Raw genomic sequence first — 23,132 nt, forward strand, 5'->3', positions numbered from 1 at the left:
AGGTCCCGCCCCTTCTCCTTTGACCCCGCCGCTGTCTCTGCGTTCCATCTTCCTGTTCCAAACCACGTGGACGCGCGCTGGGCACTGCGGGGCAAAACCGTGGCGGCGTTGGGGGAATCCTAAGAGCGGCGCGAGCTTCGGCGTCCGTTGGCTCGGCCGGCATCCAGAACGGTTGGCGGTTGAGGAGGGGGGGCGGTGGGGGTGGGGAGGTGGGAAGAGGTTCGGCCGGTGTCCAAGCGGCGCCCGGGCAGTTAACAATGGCGAGCCAGGCTCCTTCCCTCAGCTACGTCGGGAGCAACTTTTTGCGGCAGAGGCTGGTGCTCTCCACGCTGAGCGGGCGGCCGGTGAAAATCCGCAAGATCAGAGCCAAGGATGACAACCCCGGCCTCAGAGGTTGGTTAGTGCGGGAGCTGCGAGGCGAATCCCTGGGGACGTTTTGGGAGGCGAGGGGGGTTGAGGCGGGCGGTTTCTGCGAGTGCCTGTTGGAGGCTCGCCCGCTGAAAGGAGACTGGCGGGTGGATTGAATTCCCGTGGAGGCAAAGGCGGCTAGGTGCGCACCTCACATCGGTGCGCAAAAAAGACAGAGGTGACTCTTTGATTTTGCCCGCCGTAGCCTGGGAGAGGAGCCTGAGTTATCAGGCTGTTGATAAAAAAAAGAGAGTCTGTGGAATCCGCAAGGTTGTGTGCTGCTGTGAAAAAAAAAAAAGAGCTCGGTTGGATCTGCTGGGTTAGCGATCTGCTTAAAGGACCATGGGGCGATATGCCAGTCCCACCCTACCAATGCTTAGGCACCATGTCCCTGTAAATACATCAGGCTTTAGAGAATGTCAAATGGTTCCCCCTCCCCTTCAGATTGCAGGTAGTCCTCGACTTACAACAGTTCCTTTAGTGACAGTTCAAAGTAACAACGGCACTGAAAGAAAGGAACTGGTGACCATTTTTTATACTTATGCCCGTCACAACATCCCATGGTCACGTGATCAACATTTGGAAGCTTGGAAATGGACTCATATTTATGACAGTTGTCGAATCCTGGGGTCACATCAGTGGTGGGTTGCCTCCAGTTCAGATCGGTTCTATAGAACCGGTAGTAAAACCGGTGGGAGGCTCCACCCACCAACCCCGACGTCATCAGAATGCTTCTGCGCATGTGCAGAAGCTTCCGCACATGCGCAGAACAGCGTGCAAGCCAAGCGCACAGATGCGGCACCGTTGCGAACCGGTAGTAAAGGTAAGTAGAACCCACCCCTGGGTCACATGATCACTTTTTGCAAACTTTAGACAAGCACAAATCAAACGGGAAACCAGATTCACTTAATTTACTAACTTAACAGTTGCACTGATTCACTTAACTGCGTCAAGAAAGGTCCTAAAATGGGGCAACTCACTTAACAAATGTCTCACTTAGCAACAGAAATTATGGTTGTATGTTGAGGACTACCTGTAGAATATGGCAATGGCTTTTTTAACCCTTCCCTGAACTATCTGTGCAGCAGCAGGCCATATCTGGGTGAGATGTTCCTAAGACAACAGCCTGCCCAAAATTAATACACTGAACCAAACAAGTTAATTAAGAAAATCCTTTGGTAATAGATTTAATCACAATCACCTTAAAGGAGCTGTAATTTTCCACTGCCCCATTTATTTATTTATTTTATTTATTTATTCATTCATTCATTCAATTTATATGCCGCCCCTCTCCGAAGACTCACAATACACTCAAAAATTAAAAACATTAAAGACATTAAAACCCATTCACACAATTCATGGCCGGATCTCGTCAGATCGCAAAGCGAGATCAACGGCCCTAGGCCTGCCAGAAAAGCCAGGTCTTCACTGCTTTTCAGAAGGCCAATAGGGTAGGGATGGTCCGGACCTCAGGAGGTAACTGGTTCCAGAGAGCTGGGGCAGCCACAGAGAAGGCCCTCCCCCGCGGGCCCACCAGCCGGCATTGCTTAGCTGACAGGACCCGGAGGAGACCAACTCTGTGGGATCTTAGCGGTCGCTGGGAGCTATGCGGTAGAATATTCCTTCCTAAGAATAAAAGGTAGTATTACTTGGACTCAGAATGCTGCTTTTTACTGTCATATATCATGCTAAACCAAAGATTCTCAAACCATGGTTTGTTAACTAAGCTATAATGTTAAATTCACACATATTACCAAACCATAACTTAGCGTGATGGTGTGACTGAATCTGTTCAGCACAGTGTGGTGTTTGGGTTAAGAACACATTAGGGCATGCAGCTGAGACATTCAGAATTCAAAAAGAATTATTCCATAAATGAATCATTAATTAATCCATTAATTAATCATTCTCTACATTGCCTCATGTGATGAAAAATATGGCATATAGATTTTTTACATAAGATATTCAGTGCAATTATACTTGCTTTCTTGGACATTAGTTCCACTCTATTGGGAATTATTCCTTTGTTATTGTGTGTGGTGTTGAAGCCAAAATTTGTTCCACTTACAAATGTTTCTTATTAAATTGTAAACCAGTTAACTCCTAAGGTTAGAGGTAAATCAATTTTAAAATGTTTTGGTAGGAATCAATTCCTGATTTTATATTTTTAAAAGCTTTTGTTGCATAATTTTCTAGAGTGTCCTTCTAAATTTTGCACCTATTAGATAGGCTGGTATTTTACTTCATCAGTTGCTTCTACAATCACTTTGTTGGTTAATTGCTTTGTCATGATCTGAAGAATATAGTTCTCAGTGACTTGGTTAATTGATGAAGGTCCAAACACTTCAGTACTATGTTCTGAATACATTGCAGTTAGTTCTGAAATGTATTTCCTTGCTCTTTAGACAGAATTGTAGTTATCTCTCTTTTTACATCACTACTTTGTAACACTGATAGGCAACATTTTCAGCCTAAAAGCCCACATCTGCTGCTGGATCAGGAGTTGGTGTCCATACAAACATAACTGCCTTTACTGGAAAAAAGAGGATGATTCATCTTTTCTTCCGCTGATCTTTCTCTAGATTGTATTCTTCCTGTTACTATTGTTTATTAAGAAAGTTAGAGGTTTTATTTGGCTGGAGAATCTCCAACATTGGCAATGGTAGCTTTTCTAATCCAATTGAGGTTTACAACTAGAGTAGACTAATGATTGATTGTCAAGCTGCCAGGAGGAGCTGTCAAGTGATGGAGACCACCTGGGGCTACTCAGTGCTTGGTGTGATGGATGAGGAATGCCTGAGTTCAAATTTATAAGAAGTGACACTTTGGCCAGTTGATACGTCTTAAATCTAACCTACAGACTGGACTTGAGTCTTCGGAGAAAAGGCGGCATAGAAATTGAACTAATAAATAATAAATAAATAAGCTTGAGAATGAAATGAATCCATTCAGGAAGAATTTCCTAGTGGAAAGTAGGAATATAAACATAAACACATTTTAATAGAAAAATACACAAGCTTTTTCTGTCTGAGGGTTGCATTTCATCTTTTTTGTACCTGAGTCACAATCCTGGAATTAAGTGGGTTCAGGGGAAAAGATGGAAAAGACCAGGGAAGAGGATTTGGATCTCATTTATATGCAATAGCAATAGCACTTAGACTTATATACCGCTTCACAGTCCTCTCTAAGCCATTTACAGAGTCAGCATATTGCCCCCAACAATTTGGGTCCTCATTTTACTCACCTCGGAAGGATGAAAGGCTAAGTCAACCTTGAGCCTGGTGAGATTTGAACTGCCAGATTGCAGGCAGCCAGCATTCAGCAGAAGATATAAATGATAAGATTTGTGTCATTTGAAGAGAAACCAGGGTATTAAGTGCAACTAATATTATACTCAATTATTTAACCATTGTGCCCCTTCTATCACATTTCCATTGCAATTTGACAGCAATTGGCAGCGGCTATAGTGCTGCACCCAAAGCTGCTTTGATGAGCCTTGTTGGTCTGGGACTCCAAGTTCCACACCTTTTTCTCCCTAACCCTTTCTCAATTAGCATCCTATTTTTCTTTTTTTACTGGCCTTATGTTAGTAGTTGCCATTCACCATTTCTGTAAAACATTTTTCTGCTTCCATGCCTGTGGAATAAATTGCCAGGGACCCCAAAGCAACTAGCACAAAGTGTGAGCGAAGACGTCGGCACTCAAAATCTATTCACAAGCCACATGAAGTGTTTGTGGGAGCCAATTTAATAAACACTGATGGTTTGAAAATATATAGCCTCCTGTAATCCTGTAATGTTTGGAAGAAAATTGATAGAAGCAAATATAGAAGTTCCTACTGTGCCTGACTTTTGCTTGCTGTGTGGTACCTCTGTCCCCCGTGTGTCTGGCTAATTTTTCCATCCCAAATCAAACTGGGAAAACATTTTAACTGCATTTCCTTATTAATCCTTTATTGACAATTCCCTGCTTCTTTCTTTTCTGATACAGCATGCTTTCTCTTCGGTCTCTGTTCCAGTGAAAATTTCTCTGAATATGGGTAGTCCTTGACTTACAACAGTTTGTTTAGTGGCTGTTCAAAGTTTCTGTGGCACTGAAAAATGTGACTGATGACCATTTTTCACAGTTATGACCTTTGCAGCATCCCCATGGTCACATGATCAAAATCCAGATTCTTGGCAAATGGTTGATATTTATGACCATTGCTTTGTCCAAGAATCATGTGATCACTTTTTGCGACCTTCTGACAAGCGAAATCAATGGGGAAGCCAGATTCACTTAACAACCAGGTGATTAACTTATCAACTGCAGTGATTCACTTAACAACTATGGCAAGAAAGGTTGTAAAATGAGGCAAAATTCACTTAACAAATATCTCGCTTGACAACAGAAATTTTGGTCTCAATTGTGGTCATAAATCAAGGACTACCTGTATTGCTTTCTGTTAATTCAGCCTTCTTTCTGGCTCAAATGTCTTTCTTTTACATTCCCTGTTTTTGCAACCATAGCTCCCCTTATTCTATTATGCTGTGCCATTTTTTCCTTTATATTGTAGAGGAGATAATACAGATAGTCCTTGATTTATGACAAATATTGAACCCAAAATTTCAGTTGCTATTCTGAAGTGAAGAATACAGTTGTGAAGTGTATTTTGCCCCATTTTACAACTTTCTTGCCACAGTTGTTAAGTGAATTGCTGTGGATGTTAAGTTAATAATACGGTTGTAAAGTGAATCCAGCTCCTCCCGTTGACTTTGCTTGTCAGAAGGTTGCAAAAGATGATCACCTGAGCCCAGAACACTGTTAACTATCATAAATATGAGCTGATTGCCAGCAGTCCAAATTTTGATCACGTGACCGCGAGGGGATGCTGCAGCGATTGTAAGCGTGAAAAACAGTCTTAGGTCACTTTTTTCAGTGCTCTCATAACTTTGAATGGTCACTAAACAAATGATTGTAAGTCAAGGACTACCAGTATTCTTTTCCGTCCCATAATGACTTTATTAGCATTTTCTTTGTTCCCCCCTTTTTTCCTCTTATCCGCTCTGATGGTCTCATTGCACCTTATTTTTCTTAGATTTCCCATTATTTTTTTCTTCCTTAAATTCATGATTCTCTCAAAACACTCAGAAATCCTGCTTGCCCTCCCCATTTTTGGGGGTGGCTGTACTCCAATCATGGTACTTTCATCTTCCCGGCACCTCCTATCCTGGGAGCACGTGGAACGGCACTGAAGCTGACAGCAGCGTCTGAAAACTGGTGACAACGCCACCAGGTACCTTCAAGTCAGTGGAAGAGCAGTAGGAATATTTTGGATGGGCTCTTTGATGGCTTTTCTAATGCCAAACAGAGGGGTGAAAGAGCTGTAAGCCATAGATATTTGGACATGCAGACATCCCTCTTACAACTGGGGAAACCTATTTCCCTCAAGCTGTGGAAAGGAAATCACTTAACACTTAATGAGTCTTCCTCAGGCTAGATGGAAGATGACTCAGACTTGCTTCTTTGCCAGTTGAGGAACAAACCTGAAATTCAAAGTTGTTGGTTTTTTTCTCCATATTCCTAATTGTGGAATAAAAGAGAACATTTTATCCCCTACCGGTACTCCAGATAACAAAACAGGGCATAACTGCGGCAATACCAACTACAAATTATAATTACCCTAGAGTCTGATGCAAATTAATCATCAGCCATTCCAGAGCAGCTAATTATGGAAATCAATTGTGTAACAACTGTTATCACCAAATAATTGTATAATGATAACACTGCTTTGTAAATGTGTTATTTCTTTTTTTTTTCTTCCATATGACTTCTTTATTAGCAGAAATTTTAATTACTATTAAGCCAGGTGACTTACCAGAAAGAAAGAAAATTGAGGGTATCAATATATGCAAACCCCAAATTTATGAATAGTCTTCAATATAAGACTCTCAGTAATAGAAAGCCCATTTTAGTGTAGAGAGACAGATGGGGTTTTCAGACTATTTATAACTGATGGAGAATGAGTGTGATTCCAACCTTGCATTGATTATTTGCAACAATAAAAGCCTGCCATATCTTTCCTATTATCTACTGGTACAATTTCTAAACCCTCAGAAAATAAATCAAAGGAACATAAGCATTTACAACAGCAATGAATCTCCTAAAATAATTTATATATAATAACCTGTATCCTCCTTCCTTCCTTCCTTCCCCAAAATCTGTACAATGCATGACCCACATCATAGGAAGTGATGTTGCATTTTGAGCATTGCAATATCAATAACTAACTAAACTCACTCTATTGTTCTCTAAAGAAACGTTAGTGTCCAAAACCTGCAGAACCTATTTCTTTTTATTGTCGTATGTGCAGATATACCCCTGTTTTCCCGAAAATGAGACATTCCCTGATAATAAGCTCAGTCGGGCTTTTGAGCGCATGTGCTAAAATAAGCCTCCCCCCTAAAATAAGCCCTCCTCAAAAATATTTAAACATAGAGCTGGAAATCAGGTAAGACGGCAAGAGGAGCCCCATCTTGCTCCATGCACCCCAAAATAATAAGACCTCCCCGAAAATAAGGCCAAGCGCTGATTTTAGAGTTCAAAAACATATAAGACAGAGTCTTATTTTCAGGGAAACACGGTAGAGTAATTAATAATAATAATAACTTGATTGTCATTTTACCTGTATACACAGTATACCCATACAACAAAATTCATTTAACACCCAAAGACCAGGTCCAACACACATAACAATCCCCAAACACACTCCCACCCACCACAATTTCCCACCCCTAAACGACCCAAATATCTACATAACAGACCAAGTAATGCTGTCCAACAGCTCACTGATGGTGGCCCTTTAGTTCATTGTTGAGTGCAATTATAGCTCTGGGTTAAAAACTATTCAGAAAACATGTGGTCTGAGTTTTAATTGTTCTGTATCTTCTGCCAGAAGACAACAGTCCAAAAAGATTGTAAGCAGGATGGGAAGAGTCTCTGAGAATGTTATGCAACTTCCTCAAACAGCGAGATTCGAAGATGTCGTCCAGGGCTGGTAGCTGGAGCCCAATGATATTCTGGGCAGTTTTAATGATTCTCTGTAGAGTTTTTTTGTCCACTACAGGATGTTAAAGGATGTTTTAAATGAAGTATTGCCATTCTACAATTTTATGATTGCAAACAATCAAATGTAAGACGAGACTGCATTCTGGGTACTTGTTCTCTAGTGTTTTCTCTTGTTGCAAAAACAGGATTGTAGGATTGTAGAAAATGAGGCATGGCAGTACCTGTTCTAGGACCCAGTGCCTTTCTTGGAATGGGTGGACTACAAAGTGTGAGTCTCAATGTTATAAGGGGATTTTAACGAGCAAAGCTTTCTTGAAACCCTGTCTTTAAAAAGGCCCTTGACTTGACATGCCCTGTGAAGACTGTAGTGCTTCAATCACTAGTTTCACTCTTCTGCCTTAAGAGGTTAACACCAAAGTCCTGAGTCCATTTGAAAGTCAGTATGACTGATCACACTGAGTTCAATTAATTTATAATTGAATAAGTCGCGAAATAGACAATGGAATGAGAAGAGTACCGAATTGCATTGGATATTATATATCCAGTTTAGGGCTATTAGAACAGGCATTGATATCATTGACCTGCTTCTCAAATTTATTTCTTAAAGGAGGATAGTGAATTTGCTTTTTCACTACAGTAAGGTATAAATCCAAATGTAACAGGTGAGAAAAAATAAGGAATGAAAGCGAAAAGGTTTGGAACTAGAATATAAGTAATTAATGACTTTTACTTATTTGGTGGTCTTATGGTGTTGCAATATTTTCAGATTAGGTTTCATGGGTCTTTCTACATTATCTTTCTAAGTAAACCCAAACACAAAAGCATGATGATTGTCCATCACTGCACTGACACCTGATAGTACCCCCCCTTCCTTCCAGATGCTTCTGATGTTTCATTACAAAAGTGATAGATTTCACTGGCAATATTTTTCCCCCTTTTTCTGAAAATAAGGAACAAGAGTTAGAGGTGTCTGGTAGATAAATTACCTCTATTTCATTCTTTATTTTCATCATCATCTTTTTTTAAAAAAGCCAGAAACTGTCTAAATAGAAAAATAGAACTGGGTTAAAACAATAGTGGATATTTTATTTTGCAACATTGGGAAGTGCAGTCCAACTGAAACCTTTGAATACTTCCTTGGAGGAGAGGTTGTGACTGTATGCATAAAATGGCAAATAGGAGATTTTTGGAGGGAAAATAATCTTACTGTTACTGATTTTTTCTATTGCAAAATCGGAGTAGATTTTACTCATTTTGTCTATTTTAATCACATGATTAACAAACTATTTTAACTGTAATATGACCACAATTACATGCTGTTTGATTTGTAAAGATGGCCCTAAAGATTCTTGGAATTGTTGATTAATACTAGCAATCTAATCTGATGTGTGTTTCTCTGACAGATTTTGAGGCAAACTTTCTCAGGCTGATTGACAAGATAACCAATGGTTCTAGGATTGAAATAAACCAAACAGGTAATTATTTTTTAAAAAATAGTTTTTATTAAACTTTTTACTTTTAAAAACAGAAGAAGAAAAAAAGAACAAGGACAAACATGGAGTAAAAAACATGACAAACATAACAATATATTATATGCTATTTTTACAGCCTTCTGTATCGACATGCATATTGTCTATTTTTGTTCAGTTCTGCTACTGAATATATACATTTACATTATATTTATTTACACAATTAATACTATAAGGTTAATAATTAGTAACATATAGTTCTTTATTTCAGCGATATTAACTTAAATTTCCCAATTTTTATTTAGATTTTTTTTCTATCCATTTGTAGAATTTGTTCCACACTCTATAATAGTCTGAATCTTCTCTTTCCTTAATGTCCATTGTCATTTTATCCATTTCTGCACATTGTAAAATTTTCCTAATCACTATTTCTTCTGGTGGTATATTATTTTGTTTCCACCCTTGTGCAATGGTAATCCTTGCTGCCGTTAGTATGGGGAACAAACAGAAAGTTTCAATATAGAAAAAGGAGTATGACAGGGATGCCCACTACCTCCTCTATTATTCATTCTCTCAACAGAAATATTAATGTCACAAATTAGAGATAATTCGGAAATAAAGGGATTAAAAATTAAATCACAGGAATATAAAGTACAGGCATTTGCTGATGATTTGGTATTAATTATTGAGGATCCTTTAGAAACTGGACAACTATTATTTCAAGATATAACCCAATTTGGTAAAGTGGTGGGGCTCAAAATAAACAAAGATAAAACTAAAATGTTGACCAAAAATTTAACGAATAGACAGAATGAAGAACTAGAGGAGAAACTGGGGATCTTGAGAGTTAAAAAAATTAAATATATAGGAATATGGCTATTGATAAAGTGTACCACGATTAAAAAAGACAAATAGGATACACTCTTACAAAAAATTCAAAAAGATGGTGTGGTTGCGACGCCCCGTTCTGCCTGAGGCAGATACGTCCCGGATCCGGAGCACCAAAGGGCTTCCAGGAAGCTCTCACCCTGCAACCTCCAGACTTAAAAAAAAAGAAAGCCTGGGGATCTAGGGGAGCTCTACCCAAACCCCTCTGCTCTTCTCTCCCCCTTTTCCCCCGGGGGAGAGTTTTGAGCCGCTAGACAGCTGTTTTTCGCTGTTCTAGCGGCTAACGAAATATCGGTGCTGGAGCTCCAAAAGGAGCTGCCATCGGCGTTCGCGGCACCACAGGAAGTCAGATTTAAAAAAGATTAGGAACAATATGGCATATATAAGGAACAATTGGACATAGACAAAATATTATTAGGACCTGAAAAAAAATGATTACAAAAATTTACAAATCTTTTATTAAGATATAGAATGGAAGAAGAAACGGTAAAAGAAACTATGATTAGTAGGACAAAAAATCTCGGACATAATATAGAATTAGAAAAGTGGGACAAATTATGGGAAAGAAATTATAAATTTACAATCGCGGTACCTTAATATAGAAAATTTGTACAAAATGTTCTATAGATGGCATTTGGCACCAGCAAGATTGGCAAAAATGTTTTCAAATCTATCACCCAAATGTTGGAGATGTGGCCATAAATTAGGAACATACTACCACATGTGGTGGATGTGCCCTAAAATAAAAAAATGTTGGTATAAGATTAAGAGCTGGTTGGAGGAAATCACATTACAAAAGATAGAATACAAACCGGAGCTCTTCCTATTAGGAACAATAGATCCAAAAATAGAGAAATCTTCGCAATACCTAAAACAGATAATTATTTTATATGTAGTGCTATCAGCATAAATGGAGCTCCAGTCTTTTGGAGCTGGTGGCATATTTGGAACTTTGGAGAAGATAGTCGTTTAAAAGCACTATTTTACTAATATGTTATCTGTCCTTCCTTTTATCCTACCATTGTTTTGTTGGACATCTTCCTTCCTTCTACTTCTTCTCAACTATGTCCTTTTTCTAGACAATTGAATCTGTGGCCAGACTAAGCATTATATTGCAACTGCCCATCATTTTTTTCTTTAAAAAAAGTTAAAAGGGTCCACTTAGGCTAGCTTCCAATTTTTAAAATTAAAGCAACATAAAGAGAGATGGCTCATGGAACTTAATGGCTTCTAAGGGAGGTGCCCGTAGTCATATTTGTGTCATCATGTATCACATTGGGAACCTAACTTTGCAGAGCACAAGGGGGCTTCCATTGAAGAGTTACACCTTTCAATAGGAAAGTAGATATGGAAGGAAATATAAATTGATACAGTGGTTGCAAGTGCTTAAGCTTGTGGATTTAGAGATCTGGGAAAGGGAATGGGTATTTTCTTTTTTTATTATTATTCATTTTTATTATAGAAACATTTGCAAAGTAAAAACAATACAAAATTAAAGAAAAGCAAAAGTAAAGTTAAGCAATGAAAAGTAAATAGAAAAGAAATAAAAGAGAAAGGGGAGACAAAGAAAAATGTAAAGAAGTGACTTCCAATCTTCTTTGCAGCAGTTAGAAATGCATTTGTACTTTTATCCTCTCTCTCTCGGGTTACACTGTGACTCCCTTCTTTCCATGTTCTACTCTTTCTAATAATCAAGCCCATAAATCACAAGTTTATTTTTTTGTATTGTTAGCAAAAGGTTCATAAAAGGTTTCCAGGTGCTAACAAATATAATAGTTATCTTTTTTCTAATGAAGCAAATCAATTTTGCCATTTCTGTAAATTATATCTACTAAGGAAGTATGTATTTTCTTGTTTTCTAAGGCTTTCTTTTATTTGTAATTATGGGTAGATCTGCTTACAGGACAATGCAAGTCTGTGTGTGTGTGTGTGTGTGAGAGAGAGAGAGAGAGAGGGAGGGAGGGAGGGAAGGAGAGAGAGAGAGAGAGAGAGCACGTTAACACTTCTTTTCTGTGCTTTTTCCCATTCCTGACCTTTATTTTCTTTCCCACCCATTGCTATAATGTCCTGGTTGCACAGTAAGAATTAACTACCACAAAGCTCTTCTGTAGGTTCGTAGAGTCATTTGTGCATATGATAGAGATTGATTGACAGGCAAGGCATATGTATTGCTTTTTGTCTCTATAGCACAGCTTTTACAATAACATTCCTGTTGTTGTTTTTTAACAGGTACAACTTTGTACTACCAGCCTGGTCTGCTTCACGGAGGTTCACTGGAACATGATTGTAGTGAAAATCGTAGTATTGGATATTATCTAGAGAGTCTTCTCTGCTTAGCCCCATTCATGAAACATGCACTAAGAATTGTCCTCAGAGGTATAACCAATGATCAGATAGATCCATCAGTAAGTTGAAGGTCTACCAATTCATCTTTTCCTATTCCTAGTGCATTGTTCATACAGTGCTTTCACAGAATTGTGAAAGGGATGGGATAGAGTCAGGGGCATCCTATAGGAATGGGAGTGTGTGTGTGTCAAAATAGCATGCATCCACACTACAGGTAGTTCTCGACTTACAACCATTTGTTTAGCAACCATTCAGAGTTACACTGGACCTGAAAAAAGTGACTTATAATTGGTCCTCACATTTACGACCGGCATAGCATCCCTACTCTCACATGATCAAAATTCAGACGCTTGGCAGCCAGCTTGAATTTACAATGATTGCAGCATCCTGGGATCTAGTGATCACAATTTGCTATCTTCTCAGCCGGCTTCTGAAGACAAACAAAGTCAATGGGGGAAGCTGGATTTGCTTAACGACTGCATGATTCACTTAATAACTGTGGTGATTTGCTTCACAATCATGACCAAAAAAAAAGTCAGAACTCAGGCATGAATCACTAAACAACTACTTTGCTTAGCGGTGGAAATGATGGTCCCAATTGTAGTCATAAGTCAAGGACTACTTGCACTGAAGTCCCACCTCATTTTTACATGCAATGAGACCCATACAGAAAAAGGATTAATTGATTCCACAGGCACAGTCTTCTTGAATATGTAGTTCCCCTGTGGAATTCCCTTACGAAACCCCACCTGCAAATGAGGATTTGGGCATTAAAAAGAGAGAGAGAGGAAGCATACTATCAAATGCTGCAGCGCCCCATCCAGTGCATAGAGAAGCCCGTAGAAGAAAGATAGATAAGCCATTGATAAGGAGCCATGCGGGGTTTTTTTATGTGATGGCTCCCAAGAACAATGTGAGATTTCTTCACATGCTCAGACCTATGTGTGTTTTCATTATTGCAGATTCTTTTTCTGTCTTCTGTCTTAATGTAACTTATATAGAAAAAGTCTGTAAAGTGGTGGCCTTGGGGTCAGGATGCAATATTATGTGGCTCTCCTTTTTAAAGGTCGATGTCAGTAAGTCTTGAGGAAAAACAGCTTTAGGGAGAATCCCTGAGTACTTTGCTTGCCCCAGTCAGCTCATATATCCTCTGCATTGGTCCTTATAAGTTGATCTTGACCAACATAAACATAACTGAAAAGGCAATCCATTTTCAGGATTCCATGTATGTATTTGGATAACTATTCACCAATAGCTTAATGACTCTACAAGTCTACAAATGCAAGCCAGAGAAAGACATGTACAGGTTCTGAGACACTCCACCAGTTGGACCATCTGCACTTTTACCTTTTCCTACATTTTGGATAAAACAAGGAGAGAAGTGGTGCAAACTATATCCTTCTCCTTTTAAACACTTTATAAAAATGGATGAGGACCAATTATCGTACATTTTTCTTTTTGGCCAGTTGACTCCTTTTCCAATATAGGCTTGGTTAGCTGATTGTACAGAGTGGAGTGTTCAGTGTTGTTGGATAAAATGGCTGTAACTGAATGCCAAAATATTATCCCCACTGACTTGCACTGTCAGCATTGGTGGGAAGAATTGTCCAAGGAACTACTCAGAACAAAACAATACTCTCACCAACATGACAGGGCAAGCCACTACTATATAAACGGATAGCAAAGCCCACTCCTTAGTACTGATGATGTTACCTAGTTGGGTAATGAAATGCCTGCAAGAAAACCACTAAGCTCAGAGAGCAGCAAGGACATTATATGAATGTGCTGCAAGAATAACCACTTTCTTTCATAGAATTTTTTTCCTAGAAACAGTGGACTATGGGTGGCATTCAGTGCCTGTGAAACAAGAATGGATTAGTAGCTAATTTGTGCCTCAGGATTGAAAGATATTCTTTATATAATTTATTGGTTGCTAATTTGTGATCTTGTCTTTTTTAACTTGTCAGTTAATATACAAACTTAACTTTTTTTCATCATGTACTTTCAATTTCTTGTTTCCTCAGTATTGAAAGTGTTCTCATTTAATAAAAAAAGGTTTTGTAATGACTCTTTCAGGTGGATGTTCTGAAGGCAACTGCTCTACCTTTGTTGAAAAGATTTGGAATTGATGGTGAAGAATTAGAGTTGAAGGTAAGAATTTGCTATTGGTCGGAACATCACTGCATTTAAGAAATGTCTTTATAAAATAAATTTCTATGAGTTCAAATTTGTGAACTCACCATAGTATTGGTAGCCCCATCTTCTTCCTCTTCATTTTGGCAGCTGCATTAATTTATTAGAATCTTATCAATTCTCTGGATTTTTGACAGACAATCAAGGCTCTTTTTTATTGTTTTCAGATAATAAGGCGGGGTATGCCCCCCAAAGGAGGAGGGGAAGTGATCTTTGCTTGTCCTGTGAAGAAAGTATTAAAACCTATTCAATATATTGACCCTGGTAAAATTAAGCGTATCAGAGGTATGGCGTATCCTTCTTTGAATGTAGAGAATTCTAGACGCTCTTTTCATTCAAAGATTGAGTTTTTAGTTCTATATCCGCTTAATGCAGACATGTCTAACCTGCGGCCTATGGGCTGCATGTGGCCATGGATAGCTGGAATGCAACCCCAGAAGTTTGTAATAAAAATAAAATAAAAGAAGTTTGTTATTTATATACATTAATTATATTATATATTTTATATGTGGTCCAAGACTATTCCTATTCACTCAGTGTGACCCAAGCAGCCCAAAAGTTGGAATGCCTGACTTAATGTATAAGTAAACCCTCTTGAGATCAATTATTGAATTCACATGTCACACTGGGTCAATATTATGTGATCGGTTACCCTGGAACTCACTGACTGACTTAAGGAAGATAGACTTAAGGAAGGAATTAAGCTTCCCAGAAAAGATGGAATAAAAACACAATTTATAAAATGTGATTTGCTCTGTTTTAGCTTATTGTGTTATATGAGCCCAACCTATGCTTTCTAAGAGCCATGATTTATGGCTTAGCATATTATGCAGGTTCAACAAATTGTAGTTTATACAATTAAGCAAATGATAAATTAGAACAGGATGCTTTGCAGTATTAGATATGATTCTGCACATGATGGATGTGAAGTCCAAGAACATCAATAACTGAGCTGTGAATAAATAGCCTGAACTTTCTAGCAAAATATTCACTTTCACAACATACGGTGAGCAGGTGGAATTCAGATGGGTCAATTACAATATTTTTCCTTAGTTGTGGAACAAAGTCCTAAAACAATGCTACATCATGCAAGCATTTAATTCCTCATGAGTCCATTCATATCTAAATTCCTTGTTTAATTTGATTAATATCAGTAAATTAACTATGGCTGACCTTTTTTACTGGTATCCGTTACTAATAAAACACAATGAGATAGCATGACAAAATAATAAAGAGATAATCCATTTGTGAACTCACAAGAGAAGAATGCATGAAGATAAGAGTAAAGTACTTTATTAGTTATATACAATAGATTCCTGTGTGATCTTCATCTGTCCAACTTTTATCTCTCACAAATAATGACTATACAGGAGCTAAGTTCAGGTATTATTTGCAGAGGATGGGGGTAACTACCATCTGATTTCTGTGGTGGTGGTTAACATTAAATTATTGGTTAACATTAGGCCACATGAGCCATCTCCTCAACATCAAATCCAGGTGAGGAATTGCCACCACTTTTTCCATGTTGAGTTGGCTGCTTTGAAATTGGTAATTTGTCTGGAGTTCAGTATTACATCACTCTACAGTGCCTTTCTACAGGGTTAATATCAGAGTAATTGGATTTGGTATGAACTTTTGAACCAGAAAAAGCATTGGTATAAATAGTACATGCATAGTTTGGTTTACAATTTGCTTTTTGTGGTTGCAAAATATTCAAATGTGTATTGTGCATAAATGTGCATGTATTCATGAAAGAAATGCACCATAAGCCCTCTTCGGGTACTTGACCCTTTCTTTGTTTTCAAATGTATTCAAAAATATTTCCTTAGCTTCCTAAACCAGCTATTCAGTCAGGGTATCCCCCCAGATAGCAAACCGAATGGTGGATTCTGCGAGGAGCATCTTGAATAAATTCCTACCAGATATCTACATTCATACAGATCATATGAAAGGGACCAGCTCTGGAAAGTAAGTTTTCAGATAATTCTTTTGAATGTATATATTATGGCTTCAGAGATTTTCATGTGATCACAATACTATCTAATAGTATTTATTGCTATCAAGGGTTATCAGCGGTAGAATCTAGGAATTCTTTGTGGATGCCAAAGGGGAACTTAATGTAGGCCACGGGTGGCTTATGCCTATTTTAGTCTATTCAACTTTTAATTACTTAGCCATTAGGTTATATAACCTCATTTTGGAATAACTACCTAGGGATAACCTCTTTGGAGAAAGAGCTTGCCCTCTCTTTCTTGAACCTGCTAGCAAGCTATCTCCCATCCTTCTGACATCTTAGAGATCTTCTGATTAGAGCTGCTGGCACCCACCTGTTTTCAAAACTTCTGGGAAAGGATTTCCTTTCACTCCGTCATCATTTGTATGTCAACCATTGGGTAGTTGAGCAGGTGCATTGCCCACAGAAGTCTTTGATTTGATCCTGATTTAAAAGGGTTAGGGTTAGCACCAGGGACTAATAGATACCCTTGTTAGACTTCTTGGAAAGCTGTTGCTGGCCAGAGTAGAAATTGCTGGCATAGTGAGCCAATTGCTTGACCCAGTGGTAGGCTGCTTGTTATGTTTCTAGATAATAAGAAAAATGAATGGCATCAAATTTGTGGTCGGTGTTTGGATTGGCTACCATGTATTTTTAAATACTTGTGTGTGATTGGCTGTCAAGGTTTGGACACTTATGTCAAAGACTTAAAAGTAAATACATTAAAAAAATGTTCTCTTCAGTTTCTTCTCTGCACCCATCTTTCTTTCAGGTCTCCTGGCTTTGGTCTGTCTCTTGTGGCTGAGACTACAAATGGGACTTTCCTTAGTGCTGAACTGGCCTCTAATCCCCAGGGCCAGGGTGCCGCTGTACTTCCAGAAGACCTTGGTGTGAACTGTGCAAAGTTACTCCTTGAAGAGATCCACCGAGTAAGTGGCTGATTCTAGGGCTCTTCTGAAGAATAATTGCTAGTCCATCCTCACATCTGGTGCCCTCCATATATGTTGAAATCTGAGCTTCCAGAATTCTGGCCATCCGGACGTGGTGATCCCCAAATATCAGGAAGCCACCAGAGATGGGAAGATTCTTTTAGAAGCTCGCATTCGTTCATGAGTTCTTCCATGCTGTTTGGAAAATCTGGCACCAAGCTGAGGAAGCCTGTGCTAATGCCTCCCTCATCATCCTATGCATTTTAGTCCTGTGCATATTTACGTTTATGTAATTTTAGTTAATTCTGCCCATATTTTATTACAATATAAGCTTTATATTCTCTAAAAGGTGGCAGTAGCAGAGTTGTATATAAAGGCTTTTTTCCCCAAATACAACAAATAAAATGCACCTTTCTTTTGGTTAGCAATTGGAAGAAGTCTATAAAGATGGTCCTCAGGTTACAATGGTAATTGGGAGAGGAATTTCCATTGCTAAGTGAGGCAATTGTAAAAAGTGATGTCACATGAATTCATCACTTAGTGAAGGAAGTCCCTGGAGTCCCCATTAACCAAGTTCCACCAGTCATTGGGCAAGGATCCACTCCATCAAAGTCATTCCTAGCTTGGCCTCTCCCAATTCTGAGCCCTGGTAAGATAAGGAACTGCTCCTCTTGAATTCCTCCAATTGGCCTATTCCACTCCTTCTCTCAAAATCTGCTCCTTTGGCTACCCAGCACAGTGGCACTCCTCGGCAGCAGGTGGTGGTGGCAGCTGAGAAGTCTAGCCACAGTGTGGGGCTTAAGGTGATGGCACTGGGACTGGGGTAGGGGCCCAGATAGGTGGGGCAGCAGACAAATGAGACTACTGAAGACCCCAGTCCTCTACTTCAAGCCTAATGCTTCTGATGCTGCCACTGCCGCTGAGGGAGTACATGATCCAAGATGGCCAAATGGGTAGAGATGGAAGTTGGGGGAGAGATAATCAAAGTGCCCCTGCAGTTAAGTGTGGGCCGACTGCCAAACACCAGAGTTTTGATTATGTGACTGAGGGCACTTCAGTTTCTGATTTTGTTTGTTTTGTATTTCACATGCACCCAGGCTGAGTTGGGCTCCATGGAACAAGCTGTCCTTGTGAAACAAATTGCCATGTGCCTCCTGTTACACCATTGCACAGCACTGTGAGATAACAGTGTGTCACAATTTCAATTTTGGGAAGCAGTTGTAGGATTATTTAAAGATATACAGATATCTCTGATATAATTTTGAATATACTGCTGTGCAATTGGATTTGTGAAAATAATTTATGTTTTGACTTTTGAAATGTAAGAGCAGAGCCCCCCTCTGCTGTCTTCCAATTTCCTTTTCCCCTTTTATCTATAGTTTGTGCCTACCACAAAGCTTAATGATTAAAGCATTTCCTTTGCAGGGAGGCTGCGTGGACTCTATAAACCAAAGCCTCATTCTACTTCTTATGACTCTTGGGCAGCAAGATGTCTCCAAAGTCCTTCTAGGACCATTATCACCTTACACGTAAGTTTTCTCAACCACACCCACGACTGATTATTCTTGCTCAGTTTGTTAACTGAAGTGACAGGAAGCCATTTAGTGGCTGCTACTTGGAACAGTTAATGGCTGCCAAAAGAACCACTTATGCTAATGTTTAGAACACGCCCTGCAGTATGTTATTATTGTTATATAATGCCATCAGAAAGTTTCTTATCAGTTCACTGAATCAAGCTAATGAAGCTTGCAGGAACAGATTGCATTTGCTCATATAGACACAGGCCAAACATGAATTATAAACGTATGGTAACATGTTCCTTTGTAAAGTGTCTGTTGTCAGGAGTAACTCCCTGGTTTGCAATTTTGATAGCAATGACATTGAGTAGAAAGTATTTTGAAATAGCAGATGTTCATGTCACAAGTTTCAGCATGTTCTAGTCAGTACAGGTAGTCCTCAACTTATAGCAGTTCATTTAGTGACCATTCAAAGTTACAATGGCACTGAAAAATGTGACTTATGACCATTTTTCACAGTTACTATCTTTGCAGTATGCCCATGATCATGTGATCAAAATTCAGATGCTTGGCAGTTGGTTCGTATGTATAACAATTGCAATGTCTTAGGGCCATGCGATCACCCTTTGCAATCTTCTCACAAGCAAAGTCAATGGAGAAGCCAGGTTCATTTAACAACCAGGTTACTAACTTATCAACTGCAGTGATTCACTTGAAACAACTGCAGCAAGGAAGACAAATGTCTCACTTAACAATAGAAATTTTGGGCTCAATTGTGGTCATAATTTGAGGACTACTGTATTCAAGAGAAACAGAGATCCATTCTGTTGGATCTGAGAGCCAGTTTGGTGTAGTGGTAAGGATACTGGACTAGATAGAACCAGGGAGTCTGAGAGTTCTAGTCCTTCCTTAGGCATGGAAACCAGTTGGGTGACTTTGAGCCAGTCATTCCCTCACAGCTCAGCTCGCCTCACAGGAATTTAGTTGAAGGGAAAATAAGCAGGTAGGAGTAGTATGTATATGTATAAGTTGACTTTCTTTGTAAAATAAATAATAAAGGCAGGATAAAAATTAAATATGTTGCCTTGAATTGTATAAAATAAAGGCACGGTAGTTATTATAAGCACAACGATGTGAAATTACGGCTGCCAGTTCTTTAGCTGGTATTAGCCTTCATATGGATCAAGCTTTTCTTCTTACTGCAGTGTGACTATCGTGTTTCGATGTACTAGACTGTGAACTGTCCTTTTTCGGTTATCATGGTACCGGTGCTGTATGTATGAAAGGTACAGTACTGTGATAACTGAAGAATGATCGTGCCATCACAATGAGATGGGTTGTACTATGAAATTACTGCCGGGCATTGTTATATACTTTTGAGAATCAAGTAGGAGTTTTTGAGATAGAAGGAGGAGAGGAAGAATTTGTATGCCTCATTGATGGATAATAGTCCATTAGTAATATAGGAAAGTGCAAACATTCTGCATGGCTTAGTCATTAAAAAAATCTTTTTTAAACTGGTAATAAGCTTATGAAGCCAACTTCTCCAAGTAATATTTTGGAAATGTTGTTAAAATTCCATGCAGACTTTTTAAAGAATTCTCCAAATATTATTCATAAATGCTTTTTAGCTTCAACTGTCTTTTGTCTTAATTAATAGGAAACTTTACTTTGGAGATAAGCAGTTTCGCTCACCTATATATTTATTTATTTTTACTTTTTATAACATTTGACAATGGAAAAGTAATGTATTTTATAAATAATCAGGTAGACATTTTTCATGAATAGTACACCTTCTTTTGAAATGCAGAGGTTGTTTGTGTTGACTACAGTTTAGAAAAAGAGATGTATACTTATAGTTGTTTTTTCCTTTTCTTTTAGAATTGAATTCCTACGACATTTGAGAAGTTATTTCCAGGTTATGTTTAAAATTGAAACCAAACCGTTTGAAGATGAACGAAAGGGAGGTGAAAAAGTCTTAATGACCTGTGTTGGCATTGGGTTTTCTAATCTTAGCAAAACAGTAAGATGATACTTTGCTCATGGATTTCAATTAAAAAATACAAAAATTAATTTTCTATTGATATACTTTCATGCGCATGTTTTATTCAGGAAGAGTATGTGGATTTTGTGTGTGTGACTGACTTTCACTTATTAAAGCAGTAGTTGTTGCCATTTTAATCCCTTTGAAAGATGTTTGAGACTCCATTATGAACTTTAAGTGTATATATTGAAGGTTACATTTATTGAAGATACTTCTAGACATTTACAATTGGTTTTGGAGCTGGAAATGCAATCTACATTATCTATTTTTTCCTTTTATTGTAGAAAGAGCATGTGCTAAAATCTTGTTCAAAATCAGATGCAATGATAAATAAATTTGTGCCATACAGTCTTAAAACTGTAATTGAATTTTTCCAAGGAAGCTCTTCAGTATGTGTCAAATTAAGGTGGATTTTTGTTATCAGGCTTTTTTTCAAAAAGGAAAACTTTAAAGATGATCGACTGCAAAGCAGCTCTCCATGGAGAAGGAAGAGCTCTTTTCTATAAGATCTTCTTTCTTGACCTTAGGGTAAAGAAGTATGAACAGAGATTTAGCCTTTTATTCTGAGTAAATGGATGCTAAAAGTACTTGTCACATGTTTTTTCTTAGTCAGATGTAGTAACAGTTGATACAGAAGCTTATTGATTCCATGGTGTAGCAACTTCAATTTTCTGTATCTGGAAGTAATTCTGAATCAGCAATTGGTTCATGGAAATCTTACACAACGGATGGCTGTTTTTCTGCCAATCAAGCAAAATTCTTCTGTATCTCTGAATGATTTGAAACCTGTTTTCTACCTGGAAGATAACCTATCAACTGATTCATGCATTCTTTTTAATTGTTTATATCTGCTCTCTTTTATTCCTTTCCATCCTCCTACTACAATCTCTCACACTGGGGATTATCATTACAAACCACAAGCAGGTTCTAAAGAAAAGCCATTGTCTTATACTCTACATATCCTGAAGTATGAATAAAAGCTGAAATTATATCAGTTACCTCACTTGTGCACAAAAATAAAGAACTTGGGAATAACACAAAATAAAAAATGGGAATAAAAAATGTAACACATGTCCCTTGCTATATTTTTTTACTATTTCTACAGGAATAAAAGTTTCCTAAATTAAATGTTCTTCTGTGAATGACTTGGACTTTTCCAGCTTGAGGAAAATTCAGGGAAATGGAAAACTTCCACTTGCAGCAAATCTTATTTCTTGAACTTCTGATTCTATCCCCTTTTTAAAAAAAAGAATAAAACTTTTCAGTCAGCAGGTTGGGTGTTGCTAGATAGTCCTCAACTTAGATCCAGAATTAAGCCCAAAATTTCCATTGCTAACCAAGGCAGCTGTTAAGTGAGTTTGTCCATTTTATAACTTTTCTTATCACTGCAATTGTTAAGGGAATCCCACTTCCTCATTGACTTTGCTCATCAGAAGGTCGCAAAAGGTGATCACATGACCCCAGGATACAGCAACTGATAGTTGCCAAGTGTCTGAGCCCATGAGGACGGTTCAACTGTCAAAAGTGGAGAAAACAATCATAAGTCACTTTTTTCAGTGCTGTTGTAAGTTCAGATGGTCCCTAAACGAATGGTTGAATTTGAGAACTACCAGTACACGATGGGCTCTCGAATGCACCCTTTAGAACAGGGGTCTCCAACCTTGGCAAGTTTAAGACCTGTGGACTTCAACTCCCAGAATTCCTCAGCCAGCAAAGCAAAGCTGGCTGAGGAATTCTGGGAATTGAAGTTCACAAGTCTTAAAGTTGCCAAGGTTGGAGACCCCTGCTTTAGAGAGACTGAACAAATCTTTCTTACTGTCTTCTCAGCAGACTCAGTTCCTGAGTATGTTTTAATCCACTTTATGGTGTCTGCTGGTGACACAAGGTAGATAATTTTAGCAAAGCAATTCAATGCAATACAAAATTAACATATTGTATCTGCTGATTCTGCAAAAATGTACAGGTTTACTAATTTATAATCAAGTTTAACCAGAAATAACCAGGACAAGATAAATTGGCACATATGTGGTGAAGAACAATACTTTCATCAGGCTAATTTTAACTTTATTAAACCATCCTCAGGCTCAACATCACAATAGTTCAGATGTACAGGTATTACACCTTGATTGCTTTGGAATGGAGAGGGACATGCATTTTTAACATTCATTTACATATATACAGTAAACTAATTGAGCGCAAGTAGAGGCATACACCATTAATACCATGAACGTGTTTCTTTTTTCAATTAAAAAATAATTTCATGAGTGAAAACAGTACAACCCAAAGCAATAATGGTAG

General features: G+C 38.4%; 1 protein-coding gene across 2 annotated transcripts; it reads left to right on the forward strand.

Annotated features, from left to right (window-relative positions):
• RCL1 (RNA terminal phosphate cyclase like 1) lies at positions 1–21,883 on the forward strand. Of its 2 annotated transcripts, none has more exons than XM_034410344.3 (9): positions 1–393; positions 8,859–8,930; positions 12,042–12,217; positions 14,235–14,309; positions 14,519–14,643; positions 16,194–16,319; positions 17,117–17,273; positions 18,699–18,802; positions 20,672–21,883. In XM_034410344.3, exons 1-9 carry the CDS (start codon positions 258–260, stop codon positions 20,820–20,822), a joined length of 1,122 nt encoding a protein of 373 aa, XP_034266235.1. In that variant the 5' UTR covers positions 1–257; the 3' UTR covers positions 20,823–21,883. The 2 variants fall into 2 exon arrangements, with proteins under 2 accessions (XP_034266235.1, XP_087742319.1); XM_087886193.1 differs by having other exon boundaries at positions 49–393; positions 12,042–12,188.
• The last annotated feature ends 1,249 nt before the right edge of the window (positions 21,884–23,132 follow it).

Source organism: Pantherophis guttatus, chromosome 2, assembly GCF_059756535.1.
Source record: "Pantherophis guttatus breed Tessera chromosome 2, ASM5975653v1, whole genome shotgun sequence".
In the NCBI taxonomy this organism is placed as follows: domain Eukaryota; kingdom Metazoa; phylum Chordata; class Lepidosauria; order Squamata; family Colubridae; genus Pantherophis; species Pantherophis guttatus.

Excerpts from the sequence above, each read along its gene's own strand:
- RCL1 (XM_034410344.3), top strand. The coding sequence starts at position 258 with ATGGCGAGCCAGGCTCCTTCCCTCAGCTACGTCGGGAGCAACTTTTTG. Across the intron at positions 14,310-14,518 it reads GTGAAGAATTAGAGTTGAAG|ATAATAAGGCGGGGTATGCC; the intron begins GTAAGAATTTGC and ends TATTGTTTTCAG. Across the intron at positions 17,274-18,698 it reads TCCTTGAAGAGATCCACCGA|GGAGGCTGCGTGGACTCTAT; the intron begins GTAAGTGGCTGA and ends TTTCCTTTGCAG.